Source organism: Amphiprion ocellaris, chromosome 8 (assembly GCF_022539595.1).
Source record: "Amphiprion ocellaris isolate individual 3 ecotype Okinawa chromosome 8, ASM2253959v1, whole genome shotgun sequence".
In the NCBI taxonomy this organism is placed as follows: domain Eukaryota; kingdom Metazoa; phylum Chordata; class Actinopteri; family Pomacentridae; genus Amphiprion; species Amphiprion ocellaris.
The window spans coordinates 14217871-14237799 of record NC_072773.1 but is presented as its reverse complement, the minus strand read 5'-3'; the positions used below and the strand labels follow the sequence as shown (position 1 = coordinate 14237799).

The window sequence follows — 19929 nt, the reverse complement described above, 5'->3', positions numbered from 1 at the left end:
CCTTCTTCGTGCTATTTTCTTTGTACAAACTCTAACATGCACAGTGTGTCCAGTGAGCATCCTCCAAAAGGAACCATAACCAATTGTGCTTTTACCAAGTTTATGTGCAGTTGGAAAGTTTGGACATTCATTTTATTTATTCATTTATTTAGGCATTCTGTAAGATTCCTCTGGAATGCAGATCGCATGCCAAATGAAGGCTGTGCACGACATAAGACTGTCTGATCGTCCATCCCTATCGTCATAATTATTTCATATTTTTTAGATAATTTAGTACTTTACAATATTTTAAACTCTACATATATATCCTGGATTTTGCATTACATGCTCTAAATGGAAAGTGTTTTGGACAGCTGAAATCTGTTTCAAAATCTGCTGTTTTTGGGTAAATATTCAAGACATTATTTCATGAACTGGAAAAACTACATAAAACCCAGTCCTGTCGAGTAGGAAAAAAGTTGTGTTAAAGGCTTTAGAGGTGTGCAAAGTCTGAAAAATTTGGTTGTGTTCGATACATCAGTGAGGATAGAGGCTCCAGGCTGCATTAGATAATACTTGCATTCACACCTTTGGAAGGCTGACTAAACCACAGACCGTATATAAAAGAACTAAACGAATGGTGCTAAAGTTGCATTATGGGTATCCTAGGTATCAGGTTTCTCTGGTTGGGCTGCATCAGGTTTTTAATGTTTTTTTTTTAAACTCCATCATATTCTGATAATGTTACAGGAGTGCAATGTGAAATTGTGGAGTGCTCTTCAAAGACAATACAACCCATCTCACCAATGTGTCTTAACTTGAACAACAACTGTAAGCGAGATGCACAATATGATCACATACCAGTAGGTCTATACATACATCACTGTTGTAGCTACCTTTTCTGACTTGTGTCTGTTCATCATCTCTGACTTTGTTGTTCATGAAAGCCTCAGCAGCACTTTCTTTTTTTTTTGTTGGCTGACGTACACTAATGTACTAATGGATAGTGGCAATAGGGAGAATGAGAGAGAGAAGAGAAGGAATGAGGAGTAGAGGAGAGAAGGACAGTTCACCACACACACACACACACACACACACACACACACACAGATGAGGCGGGAAATTCTCTTGAGAGGCAGATTTGCGGGCATCCAGCCCACCTCAGTATGGAGAGAGAGAGCTGAAGGTGACATATAAGGGGGGAGAGAGAGCAGTTGGGGAAGAGAGAGGGCTGTTGTAGACAGGAAAACTATAAGGCCCGAAGACAAGGAGCGCACAGAAGTAGTGGAGAGAATAGGATGATAATTCACTCAAACACTAGCACCGCTTACAGCAGTAATATTATCTCTGCAAGATTTACACACTGGTCCTCCCTCAACAGGCTCTTACAACAGCTCCACACACGTGCATTTCTACACAATAGCACACACTAGCAGAAAAACTTCTATCTACTGACACTTGAGAAATACAATATACTTTTTAATACACATTATAGAAACAATAACACAAACTCAAATAGTGTGAATGTTAAACTACTGTTTTAGAAACTCTGAAATCACTCTGAGTATGAGCATATTGTGTGTGTGTATGTTTAAGCCTAGTAAGACTCTAGGCAGAAGCTATGTCTAAGTATGAATGATACCTCTAACACACACACACACACACACACACACACACACACACACACACACACACACACACACACACACACACACACACACACACACACACAAGGCTTCAGAAAGCCTGTTGTGTATTCAGAGAACCTAATAGGACATTATTCCTCTAACTTCTAGTTAATGGGATAAAAATGGAATTAGAGTGTTCAGGTGTTGTGCTCATATGCTCATTATGCGTTTGCATTGGAGAGAAGAGAAATTATAATCCACACACACTCACACACAAACAGGTAAGCAGACAGCAGCCCGACACGAAGATTATCAATCATCTCTACCAGCCTGGTGTTTTTGCCATTTAACCAGCCCGAGCAGCCGATGCGCTGCTTCAATCATCGTCTGCCAGTCTAAATGCTAGCACTAATTAGCATTCACATGCTAAATTACCTCCCATCCCATGTTTCCTGATTAGGCTTAATCATTCTGACAGCTAGTTTTACTGCTAAGCTTGCAGAGCCAATACATCCATGGACATCTCAAACTCTAGGAAGGGTTCCAAGGCACTCTCGTTCACTGGATTCTGGGGCATGAGGAGTGGATAACGACATCCTGTCTGGTATACTGCTTAGAAAAGTAGTTCCCAACCTGGAGCTCAGGGCTTTCCCAGTGGATCATAAGTCAGACTTGAGTTGTTGTTAATATACTCCTTTGCAAGAGAATGTTCTGCATCCAAACTAAAATTGTGCAGGGCTGCAACCAACTCACAGACATTGGAAATGTAACAAGATGTAACAAATAGATACTGCTTTTTCCAGAAGGTGGATTATGGAGATAGATTGTTGATATTTAGTTAGTTAACACATTTAGCATGTGGCAGACTTACCATGTTGCTTGTTCCCACTGCCCCCTATTCCCTCCATCTCCTCCTCCCTTTGCCCCTGCCCTCTGCACAAGCACAAATGTGGCAAGACATGCTGGAATAGAGTTGTGAGAATCGGTCCAAGCCACTTTGTTTCCCACATACAGAGCCAGGGCTGTGTACAATCACTGGGTTTCATTCACTGAATTTGACCAAAATGTACTGGACATGTACTACAATTGCTTTGTCCACCTTTACGAGTGCACAAGTGCAAAAGATTTGGAAGCACCAGTTACACCCTAAACAAAAATACAAACACAGCATGCAAATGATCTTCTTTTCTGACTATGAGAAAAATCTCAGCAAACATTTTGAAGTAATTCCAATGGTTTAAAATTCTCGAGCACTGAGTCATTCCACATCTCAGTCAGGTGTGCTTTTCAAGGACAAGAATCAGAGAGTGTGACCAGACACTCATTTGACCAGTGACTATAAAAGTGCACCTTAAAATGAAGCTTCATTCAAATGGTGTGATGCCACAGGTGACCAGAGAATGGGCTGTTGGCTGGATGCTGCATGTCAGTTAGGACAGTAGGCAGGTACTTGAATCACCACAACTCCACCATTTGTCGACTAACAAATTGTTTTAGAGCTCTGGATTGGTATAGCCAACAGCATGATTCTGTCCCCAGAAATGTCCACCAACTTCACCGAGTCATTCAGGAAGAGTGGAACAACCTTCCACAGGGCTAGGGTTAGGGTTATGATTAGGGCTAGAGTTAATTTCTGGTCAATGACCCCACTCTGTCTGCCTCTTGTTATTTCCAACACAGTTCATACTTGGTTGTTTCATGTGGCCCATTCTGTTGTAAAGATGTAGTGGAGTAGAAGTACAAAGAAGAGTAAGGTCCCGCAAAAGTGTTCTTAAGTACAGTACTTGTAAAGAAATGGACTCTCTACTACTATAAAAGGATGCAAGCAGACATCACTTCACTTAAAGTTACAATCCACTTATACAGTGTGGTATCCTTTCTTGAATACTGCTTAGGAAGTGTGTGCTCTCAGATACACTGCTTAATAGATGGTGGGCAGATCATGACTCAGTTCACACAATATACTACTTATTTATTATCTTGCTAAAGGGTTGATACCATTAAGGCGGTGGGATGTGGTTAGACGGGAGTAGAGAGAATATGTATTGGATGGGACAACATACAGTATGTCACTGCTGTTACACTGAATCAGAGGGCAACACGTGGAGCGTGTTGTCAAAGAGTGAATTAGATCATCTCTGACTGGGAAGGATGTACAACCGGAGGAGCAGGGCAGGTGAACTTCTGGTCCATCTCACCTGCTCTGAGATGCCCCGAAGTCTAACCAGTCTCACTTGTCTCCTTGTCTGAAGGCACTGAAGTGCCAGTGTTATGTCAGTCAGCTGGCTGGCACAACTACCTCAGTAGTGCTGTACTCCAATCAGTCCTGTCACTCAGGCTATCTTCCAAGATAGAAAGGAAAACGAAAAGTAATTGGATTTGCTGCTAGCAGGGAAATGATGAAATGACATGAAACCATAGCCCCTTCACCCACCACACACACAGACACATTCGCACACCTTTGCACCGCTGTGAGTAAACCTCCCTCTCTCCACCTCTCTCTCTCCATCTGTCTTGGTTGCCTGTTTTTGTTTCTGAAATCTGGAAATACTTCAGGCTGTTGAGAGTTTCTTTTCATGTCTCCTGATGCGGCGAGAGCACCTTGTTCTCCCAGGTAGACAAAAAGAGGAGACGAAATGAGGGGAATGAAAGGATTTCCAGGTTTTTATTGAGATCTGAAGAGGGTATTTAAGGATGTTTCTGGCAAACGGCACAGGAGGCAGCCTATAGTACAATTTCATGCTGTTGAAAACTCAGTACTCCTCCTACACCTTGTCTCCCCACAAAGTGATGCACTGTGGTGTTTAAAAGAAAAATGTAATCATGTGTGACTTTGAAGTACTGAGCAAAGAACAACAGTATACTGTGCATACACTGCATGCTGCTGCTGGCTGGCAGACATAAGACATAAATAGGAGAGGCAGGCTATTCTGCCGTCATAGCGTCTGAAAAGGCTGCATCAAACTATTCCCTACACTCAAAACCAACATCCCCTTGTACATCCTGTATACTCTATCCTACTGTACAAGCTTCATTTTATAATTAGACACTCTGTGTCTCTGAGTATCATGCATTCTAGTCCGTCCTTCATTATATGACAGCATCATCTCAATCCTATAACTCCTGTCCTTCATTAAGCACCATTCAACAATTAACCGTGTCTTCAAGTGGGGCCTAGACAATCATATTAACATGTTAATGTTAAGAATGATGTTTATGACTTCTGTTGCCACCAGTTATTACTTCTGCTCCCTGCTCATAAGCATAATCCTAAAATAGCAAGAGGAAAAAAAAGAAAATCACTCACAATGGTCACATAAAATAGGGTTTCTTCTATCTGAGAAGAAACACAAAAAAGAATGAGAACAAAGAATTTATACACAATAAAACACACTGTTGCTCTATTCACTATGATCAGGGGTTTTGCTTTAATTTATCTAGTGTGATGCTAATGTTACCAAACTTTATATGTATGCTGTACTTAAGACAGGAAGTCATTTTACCAACAAAAAAAGAGAAAAAAAACAAAGCAAAACAAAACCAAGAGAATGTTCTGTTCAGCTTTTAGCATTTTCCTGAACTTTCAGCATCATCTGATAGCCTTCCTCATTTACCAAGCAAACTCCATCTGTTGACGAGCATTAGGAGAGACGATTAAAAGCTTTCAAAGATGCTACTCTAGCATGTTGAGCTGGAGTTGTGATTTTTCTGTCATTCAGTGCTTGCAGACTACTTTGTTCTTGGGCTATTGTTACACTCCGTTTTATTTTATCACTTCTAGCAGTGTCACCACTGGCTGCTGTTCAGTAAAAGTTATATTCTTTATAAAGACAGTCTGAGTATCGTGTTTTTCAGATGTCGAATATGCAACCTCATAAAATCCATTTGAAGGGAGCATAATGTCTGCGTATGTAATAGTGTGAAATACTACACTGCACATAAAACTACCTGTCTAATACTGTGTAGATTCTCCTTGTGCCACCTATAAAGCTCTGACGTGTTGGACTATGGGACCTCTGGAAGAGTCCTGCGGTGTCTGAGTTTGGTGGCTGGATCAATACCATGCGCTCTGTTTTTTTGAGCTGTACCTGAACAGATTTTACAATGTGACAAGTGTCAAAACATCCATATAAAGGGTCATTCCAGAACTGGGGGACATTTGGGTTTCAGGGTTAGGGTTAGGGTCAGTTTTTGCTACATATTCATTTATAATAGATAATAAACTATCAAAGGCTTGATTGGCTCAGCTTACACATCAATGGTGACATTTTTATTCCATGTTTTATTTGTTGTTTGCTAACCCTACTCTAATCACAGTAACAGGGTTGCTAATCCATGCTAACGTTAGCTTTTTCTCAGCAGAAACAGCTAGCTATTTAGCGACCAAGAGGAAAAACTTACTGATGTAAAAAAAAAGAAAAAAAAAGAATTTGAAAAGAATTTGTTGTATCCTGATAATATGCATAACAGGATTGCATGAGGTAGAGTGAGACATTCAATCAAGGCAAAAGCAGTCTTTTGGAAAACTGTTTGATGATGTTATTTCCAGCATATCTTGTGATTCACTGTTTTCTTCTTCTTCTACCAACTAAAAAGGTTATGCTAACAGGGTTGTTGTGGGACACACGTTCCATGTATAATAATTATTATTCAAAATATTATGTCGTGAAAAAAATGCTCCCACAATTACAAGAGACATCAACGGCAAAGACAATACCAAAAAAAGGAGGTTTAGGATTCATTTTAACTGTTATATTTGAGATTCAATTTGGTCATCAGGGGGTGGAACGAGAGAAAAATGGCATTTTAGAGTGAATTTCAGACTTATTTGGTATTTTTAAAAATATTTTCAAACATTCTTTTCTCCTAATTTTTTTGTAAATTTGCACAATTACATGTTTTAGCATTTTGTACATGGATTACTCGAAATTCGATGGGTGGGACGTAAAATTTGGATGTCCTCCAAATTCTGGAATGACCCTAAAGACCAGAACCCAATGTTTCCCAGAAGAACATTGTATTGTAACAAGATGATCACTTGGAACTTAAAGCTGCATCTATTCTTTTGAAATGAATCTCCAGTATAATGAATTAGTCACAAAGCAATTCGTATTCAACATAAACATCCAACTGTGTGTCCTTCACTCCAAGTTCTGCATCCATCTTCACACAGTAAGCGCTACACTGTATATAATATCCTCTATCCTGTTCAATATGTGTGCAGTGACAGTATTTTATCATTGTCTGTTTTGTTCAGTGCAACAGCAACCATGTTGTAATGACCGCCATTAAATCACACAGTAACCCTTTACTTTGACATTAATCAGTTGTCCTCCGCCATCAAAAGAATGCATCAATAGTGTTCTATTTTCTTATAGCTCAAAAACAAAAAATTTTTGTTGACAAGGTCAACTAATTAAGTAGTGTTAGTGTTTACATGCGCAGTCATTTAGGCAACAACTGTGGAGATGTTAGGTGGGTAACTTGCACATGCATGCCATGTGCTTAGTCAGTCAGTGCATTGTGATTAGTCATGATGATGTAAAACTGCACAAATATACCCTACGTCACAACTCTCTCTCACACACACACACACACACACATACAAACACACACAAACACAGACAAAGACACCAACACTCATCCAATGGACTGCCCAGATTTATAAGATCTACACTAGTGATTATATATTCATGCATCAATCAATGCAGAGAGTCTAGTAGCGAGACATGTCCACGCAGGCAAACACACATTTAGCAACAGTCACATTGTAGGAATCCTAATGAGTATGAGAGCCTGTGTGTGCAGACATCAATACACTGCAGCTTTACATTTCATTAGGCCAAGGAGCACAGTTTAACTTCCAATGAATAGCAATAAAACCACACAGCCTGTAACTATCTCTCTCCATCTGCTTCACCCTCACTTTCTTCCCCTGCTTGCTTCTAATCCCAACTCTATCCCCCTCTTACTCCCTCCAAATTTTATTTTGTACAAATCAAGTTCAGCCATTTAACAGTTGTTCTCCAATTTATTTGAAAAGACCTCTTTCGGAGCTAAAACTAATCACCTCCCGTGTCAGAGGAAAGACTTAGCAGGCAGCAGAAAATGGAAACGCTTTATAAGCTGACTACAGCTTGAATTACTGTTTATTTATTGTAATTGTCATCCTGTCTTGCCATTTTCTCGCTCACACAGACGACTGCATCTTGCTGCAGCATCTGCATTGATCTGTGCAAGGACGCTGGCAGACTCCACCTCCATATTCACCTTCCTCCCTCCATCACTGAGCACAGGAAGACACAGCCAGCTGAGGGGAAATGGGATTCCGATCAGCGGGATATCATCCAGGATCTGCTGACCCCCACACTCTCAACATATACACAAATCATCTGTCTGCACACACAACCACAGACACAGTGCAGGGGTCAGACACAAGGACTAGTGGGCTAGGTTTCAGTCGACTTGGCAAAACTCGAGTGGCAGGAAGCTGTGTAAGAGGGTCTGCATGTGTGCGTGCGTATTACCACAGACTGTATGAAAGCAGTTGACAGCAGCATCACTGCACTAGCTCTTCTCCAGGCTGCAGAGCTGCTGTAGCAGCTGCATATTTAAATCATTTAACTGAGTATAATGGAAGGTAAAAGAGAGGAAGATGTAAACACAGCGACTTCACAAAGACATAACTATGTGAAAGAAAAGACATCAGCACCTACAAAATGATAGTTTATTTGAAAGTACTCCAACAAACTCTCTGGGGAACATTCTCTAAAAATTTTCAAAGTTAAATGCGGCAGATAGTGAAATGTGGATGTAACATTTTTTTTCTTCTATTTATTTTGTGTTATGTATTCACTCAATTATTTTTATCCTCTGGTGACTGTTTTATTCAGTCTCAAGAGTATTGGTGACACAGATGCACTCTTATGGAGGTGTCCCGCTGAGGAAACTGGTGGAGGGAAAGAAAGAAAAACCACAGAGATGGCTCAGTCGGATCTCGGATGAAGGAGCAGCTGATTGGCACACACACCATGCAGTCTACTCAACACGGGGAGCTGAGGAGCGCACACATATTGTAAACCCACAGGCACACACACACACAAAGGGGCTGCATGCTGTGTGTATGCTGAACATAATGGGGAAATTACTGCTTGCCTGTGATTGAGGACAGATTCTGAGGAGTCCAATGCAGCACGCAAACAAACACAGACATACGCACACGAAAAACACGGGGTTTTCTCACTTAAGGTAATCAGGAGAAGCTTAAAAAATCATCCTGCACCCACCTTATAGCCACTCAGACACACTCATTGGCTTTTTGCAGTCCTGTGACTAGACCACAAAACAACACTCAGCAAGATAAAACCCACACAGCTCCAGTTTGTCTAGCAGCATGAGTTCCACTCCACACAACACACACACACGCACGCACACACACACACACACACACACACACACACACACACACACACACACACACACACACACACACACACACACACACACACACACACACACACACACACACACACACACACACACACACACACACACACCTCGGTCTGTAGGAGAAACCTCGCATCTCTCCAGAGCTTCAGCCAACCTTTTTTCCAAGTATATACGTGTCTGATTTGCTATGTTTCACAAGCATTTGATGACAACGGCAAAGCAGTGAAAAGCCAATTGCAAGACAAAACAGTGCCATTCAAGGTTCGCACACGCAAACACACACACAGACACACACAGTATATATACGCACATTCAAAGCTGATATCTGCAATGAGTTCTGATGACAAAACCATTTGTCAGTGATGTCAAAACCAATGACCATTGAAAACACATCATAAAATGACACAAAATTGCTTCAAAGTGAAAATGGTTGTCTGCAGAGCATAAAGCACACACACACACACGCAGCTCACACACACACACACACACACACACACACACACACGTTATACTCTTGCAGAAGCATTTGAATCCCCATTTCAGTCATATTTTATTAGTCTGCTGTCAGCTATCATCAAAACAACACAACTGTCAGGTGAAATTTTTGCATCTGCAAAACAGCATTATCACTTTACTTTTTTCATTGTTTCATAGCGTGGGATTTAAAAAACAGGTTCTGATCCAAATGGGAGTGAATGATTATTGAATTCTGCCTGTTGGAGGAGTCTGCAGTCTTTCACTCTAAACTAACACATCTATGAGTCATCAAAATGGGAGCTGCAAGGTTTTCACACCACAAAACTCCAGGTTTCCTACCTTCCTCATCCGTCCGCTGCGAGTGCCAGTGAACGCAACAGTGTGTCCCCGGTAGTCGTAGGCCGCCACGGATGTCATGCCGTCGTCCTTGTCCACGTAAAGCGGGATGCCCTCGATGGCAGTGGTGCCCCCTAGAGGTTGGTTGAAGTCCTGGCCACAGAAGTTATCATCTATCTGCAACGGCTGTGGTGTGGGGGGGCAGAAGGAGACAAAGCCATTAACTCAACCATTAACACATTCTAAATCCCCTTTCTCGTTAAACTAACATTAATTCTTAAAGAAGGAGGAGGCTTTCAATCTCCCCAGCACTTAGTCGACATTTTATGGTGCTGGAGTGAAGCCAAGCCAGTGCAGATTTTGTGAGAAATGGAATTAAATTATTAGATGTCACTGGCAAAATTTCCTTCAGTTTTCTCAAGTTCATTTTCTTGGGGGGATTTTTTTTTTTTTTTTGGTTTGTTTGTTTTTAAATTGACAGAGAAGCGCTGACAGTGGCATTTGTATTTCATTAGGGACAAAACCCAAAATCGTACCGCAGTTAAGGCTTCTGTGATTGGTGTGTTCCCCTCCATTAAAGCCTCTGATTATTTCATAGTACATGATGTCAAACCAAGCTATTAAGTATCTCAACCCAGTCTGAATGGATGAACAGTTGTTGGCTAATGTTTGAAATATTGATTTCTTACTGCTTTGGCAATGTAGTTTCTAATAAGAGACAAGCCAATACAACATGTAACTCAAATGGAGCTGGAATAAACACGGAGCAGTGGATGGACACATAAGCAGGACACTGGTGGGGAAATACGATGGCAAGAAAATTATAGGTCAGATTAGCATATCATAATCAAAGCGTCTGGTATATAGGCTCATCGCCACGGCGATATGTTGATATGTCACGGCTGATTTATGAACATACTGCATGTGTGTGCGGGAGCGCGTGTAATAGGCATGTCATCAAAAGCATGTGATAGCTATGTACGCATCAGGAGATTCCCCTGACTCTGACATGTGTGACAGAGATAATCGACAGCATCTGCATTACCATGGTAACCTCACACACATGACACACACGACTTCAGTTCCACACATACCTGACAGGAGATTAAACACATGTGCATTCATACACACAAAAACACACACACATAGTGCCAGGCACACACTGAAGAATGCACGGTGCATGTACACACATCTTACTAATAAGGGAAAGAATCTCTGACTGTGTGTCTGTCTGTCTTCTTTTCTTAACAACCTTCCATCCAGTCTACTTCACACTTGGCTGGTGTATTGTCAGGGACCTGAGATAGTGCAGTGTCAAGTCCAGAGATGCTTGGAAGAGTTGTTTTTGGGGTCATTCCTTGGCTAAAAGTTGTTTTCTGTTACATTTTCACAGCATCCTCAGTGGACCTGTGGATTTACACTACCGTTCAAAAGTTTGGGGTCGCCCAGACAATTTCATGTTTTGCATGCAAATTCAAACTTTTATTCATATGCTAACATAATTGTACAAGGGTTTTCTAATCATCAATTAGCCTTCCAACATGATTAAGTAACACAATGTAGCATTAGAACACAGGAGTGATGCTTCCTAGAAATGTTCTTCTGTACCCCTATGTAGATATTCCGTTAAAAATCAGCTGTTTCCTGCTAGAACAGTTATTTACCATATTAACAATGTGTGGACTGTTTTTCTGATTCATTTAATGTTAACTTCATTGACAAACAATGCTTTTCTTTCAAAAATAAGGACATCTCTAAGTGACCCCAAATTTTTGAACAGTAGTGTATGTGGGGACTAAGTCACCTCTGATACGAACCAAAATCATTCAAGCCAAGCGTACGATGCCATGCTCTGACAGTGGGTGCTGCACTAGTTTCCATTAACTTTAGCACTAAATTAAAAAGTCATATTTCTACTCAGTTTTACCTGCAATATAAAGTCCTACACCTTTATGAAAACAGCACAACAACAGATAGAAAGAAAGAAAACTTAAAAAAATATCATAAGGCATAACAAATAAAATTTTAAAAATTAAACTTGATTTTCTATTGCAAGAAAAAATGATGACTCTACATGCTATAGGTATTTTACTAGTGATACTTTTAATTTGTTTCCAATCTTCTCCGTGTATACACAGCCTGCAGTTCAGCTGAAAGTCCTGGAATTTTTATTACATGACAACTGGTCACAGCTGAGTCCAACAAGAACAAGGGCTTCACAGTTGCACTAAGTAGCACAGACTTTTTTTCTTCTTTACAAAATCTTGTTGCCACAAATGGTTTAACTTTTGGGTATATTTAGATCTGACTGTTATTTCCATTTTACGTTTTCTGGTTCGGGGATGTAATGAATGTTGCCATCTGCTATTGTTATATCAGTATTGTGTATGAGTCGAGGGCACTAACTCTTCAGTCACACACTTTACGTACACAATTATCTATTTGCTGAGTCTGATTTTATTGAATTTTGTTTCATCACACAAAATTTTCTTTCTGTCTAAAAAGTGGAAAGAACTGCAAATGTTTTTTCCCCCCAGTTTATGCGTTCCACTGCACTGTTTTTATATACAAACTGAAAATGTACCTAAAACACATGGGAACATATAAAGAATGACACCCAGTTGCAAGGGTAGCCATAAATCCCAGACAAGATGAACATGCATGCACACAGAGGGAATTCACGTGAAAACAATAAAAGGATGAAAGAAAAGAAACCCCCTTCACAGGAAGACACATGCATACAGCAACATATAGATACACGCAGCCAGGACAACAAAGCACACACACAAACACACACACATGCGCAATTAAGCCTCCCACACTACACAAATTAACATGCCAGCTTTCTCCTGTTCATTACAAGACGCATCGTCTCCATAGAGACTAATCAATCACCCCACCCCTCCAAAACAGCAAAGCTGTCAGGGAACGTGTGTGTGTTTGTGCGTGAGTGAGTGAGGTTGAAAAAAGGTTGAGAAAATGCCTGTGGCGGACATTGTCTGCCTTCTACCAGACTTTCAAAGGCAGCCAGAAACACAGCAAAGTTTAACTTCAATGAACAAAGACACAGAGTGACAAAGTGAGTGAGAGAGGGAGGGAAACACACACACACACACACACACACACACACACTCACACATACACAAAAAGCTTTGGCTTTTGTATGATTTACATAAACATGTTCTCAATTTTGGAACTGTTTTGCGAGTAATTTGAATGAAGGAAAAGAGCACAAGGGGAGGGGGGTGAACAAGAGAAAGGAAAGGAAGGCAAGCGAGGTGATGCAGAGAAGATGGAGACAGATAGGAAGCAGGAGAGAGGGAAATTAAAAGAGGGGAAGGCAAGAAAGGGGCAGAGAGAAAAAGACAGGCATGATAGGAAGGAAGAAGGAAAGGACAGAACATGGTCATGGCTCAGTGACCGTATGAAGCCTGGCCTTGGGTCCCTGCAACACAGTTTCCCTTGTTTCCTCTGATAAAGACAGCAGAACTAGAGCTTCATTCATTTGTTTCACTCTTTCTATCTTTTTTCCTTCCGTCCAACTTTCTCCTCTCCTTGCCTGTTCTCTTATCCCTCTATTGTTTTCTCTCTTGCTTTCAAAAGTTTCTCTCATCCCTTTCTTTTTTTTTTTTTTTTAATGTTCACAGGGACTGGCCTGTGGGAAATCATGTCTATTTTCCGCTTTCACATTCCTGCAGTACATTCTTCCCTTCCTTCTCTCCTTCTTCCCTAGAAGCGCATTATCAGGATTGCATCTGTTTTCATGAAGGCTGAGATAAATAACCAAATGTTGCTCCCGAGGTCTCTAAAACAAACTAACAATAAAATATTAGGCAAAAAAATGACCTATGTGGCATGAAGGATCAAAAGTCTTGCTATTGAATATTAGCATATATATCACTTGCTCCACTAAAACCAGGTCTGCTACCCACTGTTTGGAAGCCCAAACCACAAAGTTTAAGGAACATGACGCCAGAGTAGGAACTGTTTATAATGGCAACTTGTAACAGCGTCATTTAGCCTGGATGTATTTATGCTGGGCGGCTCATACTTGTAAACTAATCTGCATTCCCAGTGTCTGTCAAGCTCGCACACAGAGAAGTGAGATCGCCATCTTCCCAGCGCTGTTGTCGGCATGCTGAGGACGCTAATGGTTTGTTATGTTTAGCTTGACTTGCATCATTACCATAGAGTCAACAGCTCAGATTGAGGCACAGTGGAGCGTTCAGTCGACGTGTTTTCACTGCAGACAAATGTGGCCTCACACAGACCTGACATCTGCTAGCTGTTGTGTGCCTTGTAGACATGTAATTCCTACAGTCTGCCTACTTTATCATTCCTCTGCAGCTACTCATCGAGGAGATGTAGGCTTTTTTAGCCGCCTATATGAAAGTGACACCAGAGTCTACTTATTAAAATAATATGTCAAACCAAGAAATTCCTGACATGCATGTAATACTTGATTCTTCATTCATTCAGGTTACAGAACAGATTAGGATTCCATTCACGCTACACTTCAAGAGTCTTGGGTAGATCAAACAGCTGTCCAATCTCCATACAGCTGATTATATCTTCATAATGCACATGCAGTAAAGCCTCCTCCTGAGTGTAACTACACAGGTAAGCGGCCTGTGGAGACAGCAGCTTATAGGGTCTGGGCCCTGTGACAAGGGAGCTTAAGTTACAGCGACACTGGCTGTTATTGCTAGAGACACAGAAAAAGGTGCCACCTGCAATTTCAACAGATACAATCACAGAAATTGCACAAAAAGCTGTTGTCACATTTATCTGATTCCCCATCACTTCGACCAGTGGATGACCTGTGTGGGCGAATGAGCAACTTCATTGCAAATTTAGTTTTTCTGCAATTTCAAAAAGAAATTAAAGAAATAAAGAAACAGGAATTTTCACAAGATGATTTGAATAACTCTATTTGCAAAGAATGAATCATTTCAAAATGACTGGGGTGATTTTGAAGGAGAGTGCATCTGCATAGATAAAGTTGAAAAATGAATTTTTACAGTCAAGACTTTTTTGAGTGTGAGCCACTCAGGACCCCTCTCAAATTCATTCATCCATTATCTGTACACTGCTTAATCCTCATTAGGGTCACGGAAGGCTGGAGTCTATCCCAGATGACTTAGGGTGAAGGCAGGGGACGCCCTGGACAGGTGTCCAGTCTATCACATCTACATATAGAGACAAACAATCCCATTCACGGACAATTTAGGGTTACCAATTAACCTCAGCATGTTCTTAGACTGTGGGAGGAAGCCAGAGTACCTGGAGAAAACCCACACATTCACAGGGAGAACATGCAAACTCCATGCAGAAAGATCCCGGGAAGGTCGGGACATGAACTGGGGATCTTCTAGCTGCAAGGTGAAAGTGCGAACCACCAAGCCAGCTCTCTCAAATCCTTCCATTCAAGATAGCTTTGTGCTTTGGTTGGCATTCAGATCTGGCTTTGCCCTCATCATACAGAGCTTTGTTGTGTGGATCTCAATGGCTAAACAAATGAGTCACACTGCTTCATGTCATGACAGCAGTTACAAGGCAGAGTACCTGTTTTTGGTCATCATCATCGTCTCTGCAACTGAAAGATTTCCATACAGCTGAATAGAGCTGACTTTTGCCTTGCAACTAGAAGATCCCCAGTTCACGTCCTGGCCTTCCCAGGATCTTTCTGCATGGACTTTGCATGTTCTCCCTGTGCATGTGTGGGTTTTCTCCGGTTTCTCCGGCTTCCTCCCCCAGTTCAACAATATGCTGAGGTTAATTGGTAACTCTAAATTGTCCATATGTGCGAATGTGAGAGTGCTTGTTTGTCTCTATATTTAGTCTTGCAATAGACTGGTGACTTGTCCAGGGTGTCCCCTGCTTTCGCTCTAAGTCAGCTGGGATAGACTCCATCCCCCCCATGACCCTAATGAGGATTAAGCGGTGTTTAGATAATGTACGACTCGATGGATGACAAGAGCTGTGCGGTTATGGCCAAAATAATAATCACCATTAGTCTGACCAGCATTTACATCATGCTTATCCCATTTATCACAATTATCCATTGATTTTAAAAACTAAATATCTTCACATTTAAATAAACAGCTTTCACTTCCTTGTGCTTCAACATTCCTGCTAATGTATAAATCTACAATATGGCCTAAAATAAGGTTTTTCTTTCCCTGACCTCAGAGCATCTACTAGACACAAAATATACATGAACTCAAAATTCGTGAACAGCTGCTTATTTATAGACACTATCATCTATGGGTTGCCTCACAAGCAGCCTACAGTAGAATGAATGAAGTGGCTGCAGCTCTGCGCATACAGAAGCCTCTTGTCTCCACTCAGTTACTGGGGTGATCTATCTGATCGACTCAAACATAAATTCAGTTCATCCTTGTGTTTGTGTTAGTTATCAACACTAGTTACATAGCCAACAACTACACATAAGCTGTTTATTTTAGCAGCTATAACCTGCACGGGTTCACAAATTCTGTTGGTCAGTTACCAAACACCTCAGCTGCATTACCGCTACTACATAATATTACATTTATCACTAAGCCCACGTGTGTGTTTAGGGCGACACTCAGAACAGGGTCAAAACTTCAGATCACCTCTGAGCAAAACGTCATTGTGTCTAAGGCACCTCGACCTCGACCTCACCTCACTGGAAATTCGGACTGAATCACTGCCATTATTACAATCTGACTGCTGAGATTCCATCATGGCACTTTTATAATACCTTCATTTGAGAAAAATGTTTTTCCTATTTGACAAAAGAATAAAATCCTCTCAGATGTTAAAGGGTTTTTGTTTTGTTTTTTTCAATTTAAGCAGTCCTAAAATAACTAAATATACAGTTTGATATGACAAAACAACTTGCCTTGAGTTTTTAAACTCTGCTGCTGACACACTTTGGTCAATACCCATAATTTATTAATATTCAATACCCAGCTATACTCCTAAAAGGCCTTTAATTAGCTGCTGGCTATTTGTCATATTTTTCTCAAGACAGTCTAGATACCCCATAATAAAAATCTAATGTTCATCTTATCAGACCTTGATTTTAGTACTTGAATAAATCACACTGCAATCACCATCTGCATGACTCAGGTAATTTTTCAAATAGCCATTTCCTGCGTTTGCCACTGAGATTTCACTTCTATTTGCACACCAAGAACATTACTGTCTTTCATAGTTTTAGTGGATTTGTCAGGTTAAACTTCTAATTTAGTATCATCACCTGGATGATTATCCAGCATTAATGTAAATCAGAGGAATAATCCTTTACTCTGTGCCCAACATAAGGTGACCTGCTGTAGTCTTTTATTAGCGCTTTTATAGGCCCTGTGTAGCTTGTCCCTGTTGGCCTGCTGGACCTCTGACCACACTATTATTATTACCAGCTATAGCTCTTACTCAGGACACTGCACATAGCATTAATACACACACACATACACACACACACACACCTTTGTTCTATTTCCAGGGGGTTAGACAAGGACAGAGTCCCCTGTGCTGTCCTTACCAAAGACCTCTGCTGTACACAGGCACAGACTGGCCCCTGGCTACATGCACACACACACACACACACACACACACACACACACACACACACACACACACACACACACACACACACACACACACACACACACACACACACACACACACACACACACACACACACACACACACGTAGACCCCTGCCAAAGTCTTGCTGGGTGAATGATGATGGGGGAAAGAGTGGGGCAAGTGAGATGGGAGGATATGGAAGATGGGAGACGTGGAGAAAAAAAAACAGGGGGAGAAGAGGGGAGATACGGTGGAGAGACATGGGGGAAAGCTCAGGGGTCAACAGTACTCCTGTCGCCACTAATGAGCCTCAAGCCGGGAAGAGAGAGAGAGAGAGAGAGAGTCTGGATTGAGCCCTATGAATTGCCCATTAACCATGGGAGCATTAAAGCAGTAGTGGCCATACTGTGGTTTCAAACTATGTAGCATTGGGAAGAGGCTGTTAGCAGCATTACCGCAGTTACAGTGCATCATCCACCACCCAACCACACATACGCTCTCTGTCTCTCTCTCATACACACACATCCATTGTAAACCATTTCTGTCCCTTCTGCTGGTCTTTTCTTTCTTTTGCTTTTACTTTAGACTGCAGTATTTGCCATTCATTTCAGTGTTTAAAATTAATTAGGGATGGGACTTTAACGCGTTAATTCCGATTAATTAATTACAGAAAAAAATTATGTGTTAAAAAATTGATCCATTTAATTGCACCTTTCTCAGTTCCCTAATTTCTGGCACAGCGGTAACACTGATGCACACTCCAGGCCGGTAGGTGGTGGTAATGAACCTAAAGAGTGAATCAGCGCACAAGAAAGTTTGGTGAACAGTGAGGGAAGAAAAGGCCACATTAAGTTTGTTGGATGGAAAGTTTCATTTTAAAAATCTTTCAGATGGCAGCTTGGATAAAAGCGTGGTTGTGTGCAAATTGTGCAACAAAGAGTTTTCTTATCACCACAGCACTACAAGCCTACAGTATCACCTCAGTGTAAAACATGTTGCTGTTAGCACCAAAGCTAACGTTAGCTACAACAGTCCTGGTACCAGCAAATGGTGTAGCCAGCCCATAATAGACCACTTTTCGAGACACTGAAAAGAGCTTGAGTTCATAAAAAATCTTAAAATGTTGGGTATAATTGCTATACTTACACTTTGACTTTGCAACAATCTGTGAATGTAGTAGACAGATGAAAAATGCACAGATAAGTATAAATGAAATATAAACATTTTTGATGTTTAAGTTCACATATATGTCTATTCATCGATTCAGTCCTCAATCAAAATTTATTTGAATTGAAAAACTTATTGTGTCAAATATTGCCATTTGACAAAAATGTGACTAATTGTGATTAATTAATTACAAAGCCTGTAATTAGATACATTTTTTTAATCACGTGTAATCTAACATGAAATCTGCACATTTTAACACATCAAACAATATACACAAGTCAACGGGGGATTAATTATCTATATATCCTGTATTTAATCTGTACAGCCTAATTAATGGCACTATCAGCAAGGTAGGACGAGGTATCTATTAATAACTGAGACTCAACATGGGACCCATATGGACCGAGCTCCTAGTCGACTTTGGTCTAACTGTGTTGTAAATGTGTTGATGATCAATTTGTAATCAGTCTCTGCCTTACATATTAGCACTATGTTTAAGTTACAGTGGTAAACAGTGGTTTTTCTGAAAGACAAACTAGTCTGGACAATTGAGAAAGCCATCTTATAACATTTATAACTGCTAACACAGTATTACTAGAATGTTCCAAAAACCCTTCTAACCATCAAGATGAAAAAATATCAAATCCGCAGTCACAGATAAGGACTGTTTCTGTTTCCTATTCAGGCAGCAGTTGGCTACAATCTTTTCCTGGATCAAAAAACAGAGTTGCAACTTGGAAAAAGTTTTTTGTTGTGTGGTGGACTAAATAATATTCAGAAATACCCTTGGAACAACAGTAACTTCTGTTGACCTTAAAGGTTTAATTAGTTTTCAGAGAAATGCTTACCACTTTGAATAAAACTGCAACACTATTACACTACGCACAAACTAGTGCTAGATTCAGCCATACTTTGAGGCACGGAGTAGCCTCCTTTTGTATGAGTTTACAAAGACCCCGAGGACATTTTCTACCATGGCTAATTATCATTTACTGGAGCATCATGCAGCTGCCAGGTTTAGAGTTCTTTCTCTACTTTTGTCTGAATAGTTTAAGATTAGGCTCAAAATGTTGTGTCTATGATGACCTCTGCTTGGTGGCTGTTGTTGGCACAGTTGTTCCTGCACCGATGGTGTATTATAATGTGTGACAATCTTTCATTCTCTCTCTAAAAGCTGTGCGATACTTTATCTGTCCAGGAAATGCAAATTTCGTCATCTGCCCAAGTCCGTGAGTCCAAGCAGACAATCCACAAGCAATTACGTACAAATCACCCAACATTTGTTGACTGATTGTGCTGCATCTAAGCTGCAAAA

At 40.7% G+C, this 19929-nt stretch overlaps 1 protein-coding gene across 4 annotated transcripts in view; it reads right to left on the bottom strand.

The window, feature by feature from the left end:
* LOC111579122 (plexin-A1) overlaps positions 1–19929 on the bottom strand; it is a 323692-nt gene that overhangs the window by 237203 nt on the left and 66560 nt on the right. For all 4 annotated transcript variants that reach the window (XM_035955446.2, XM_035955448.2, XM_035955447.2 and 1 more), the window contains exon 3: positions 9873–10055. In XM_035955446.2, the coding sequence (XP_035811339.2) occupies positions 9873–10055 (183 nt within the window). The remainder of the gene's footprint in view (positions 1–9872; positions 10056–19929) is intronic.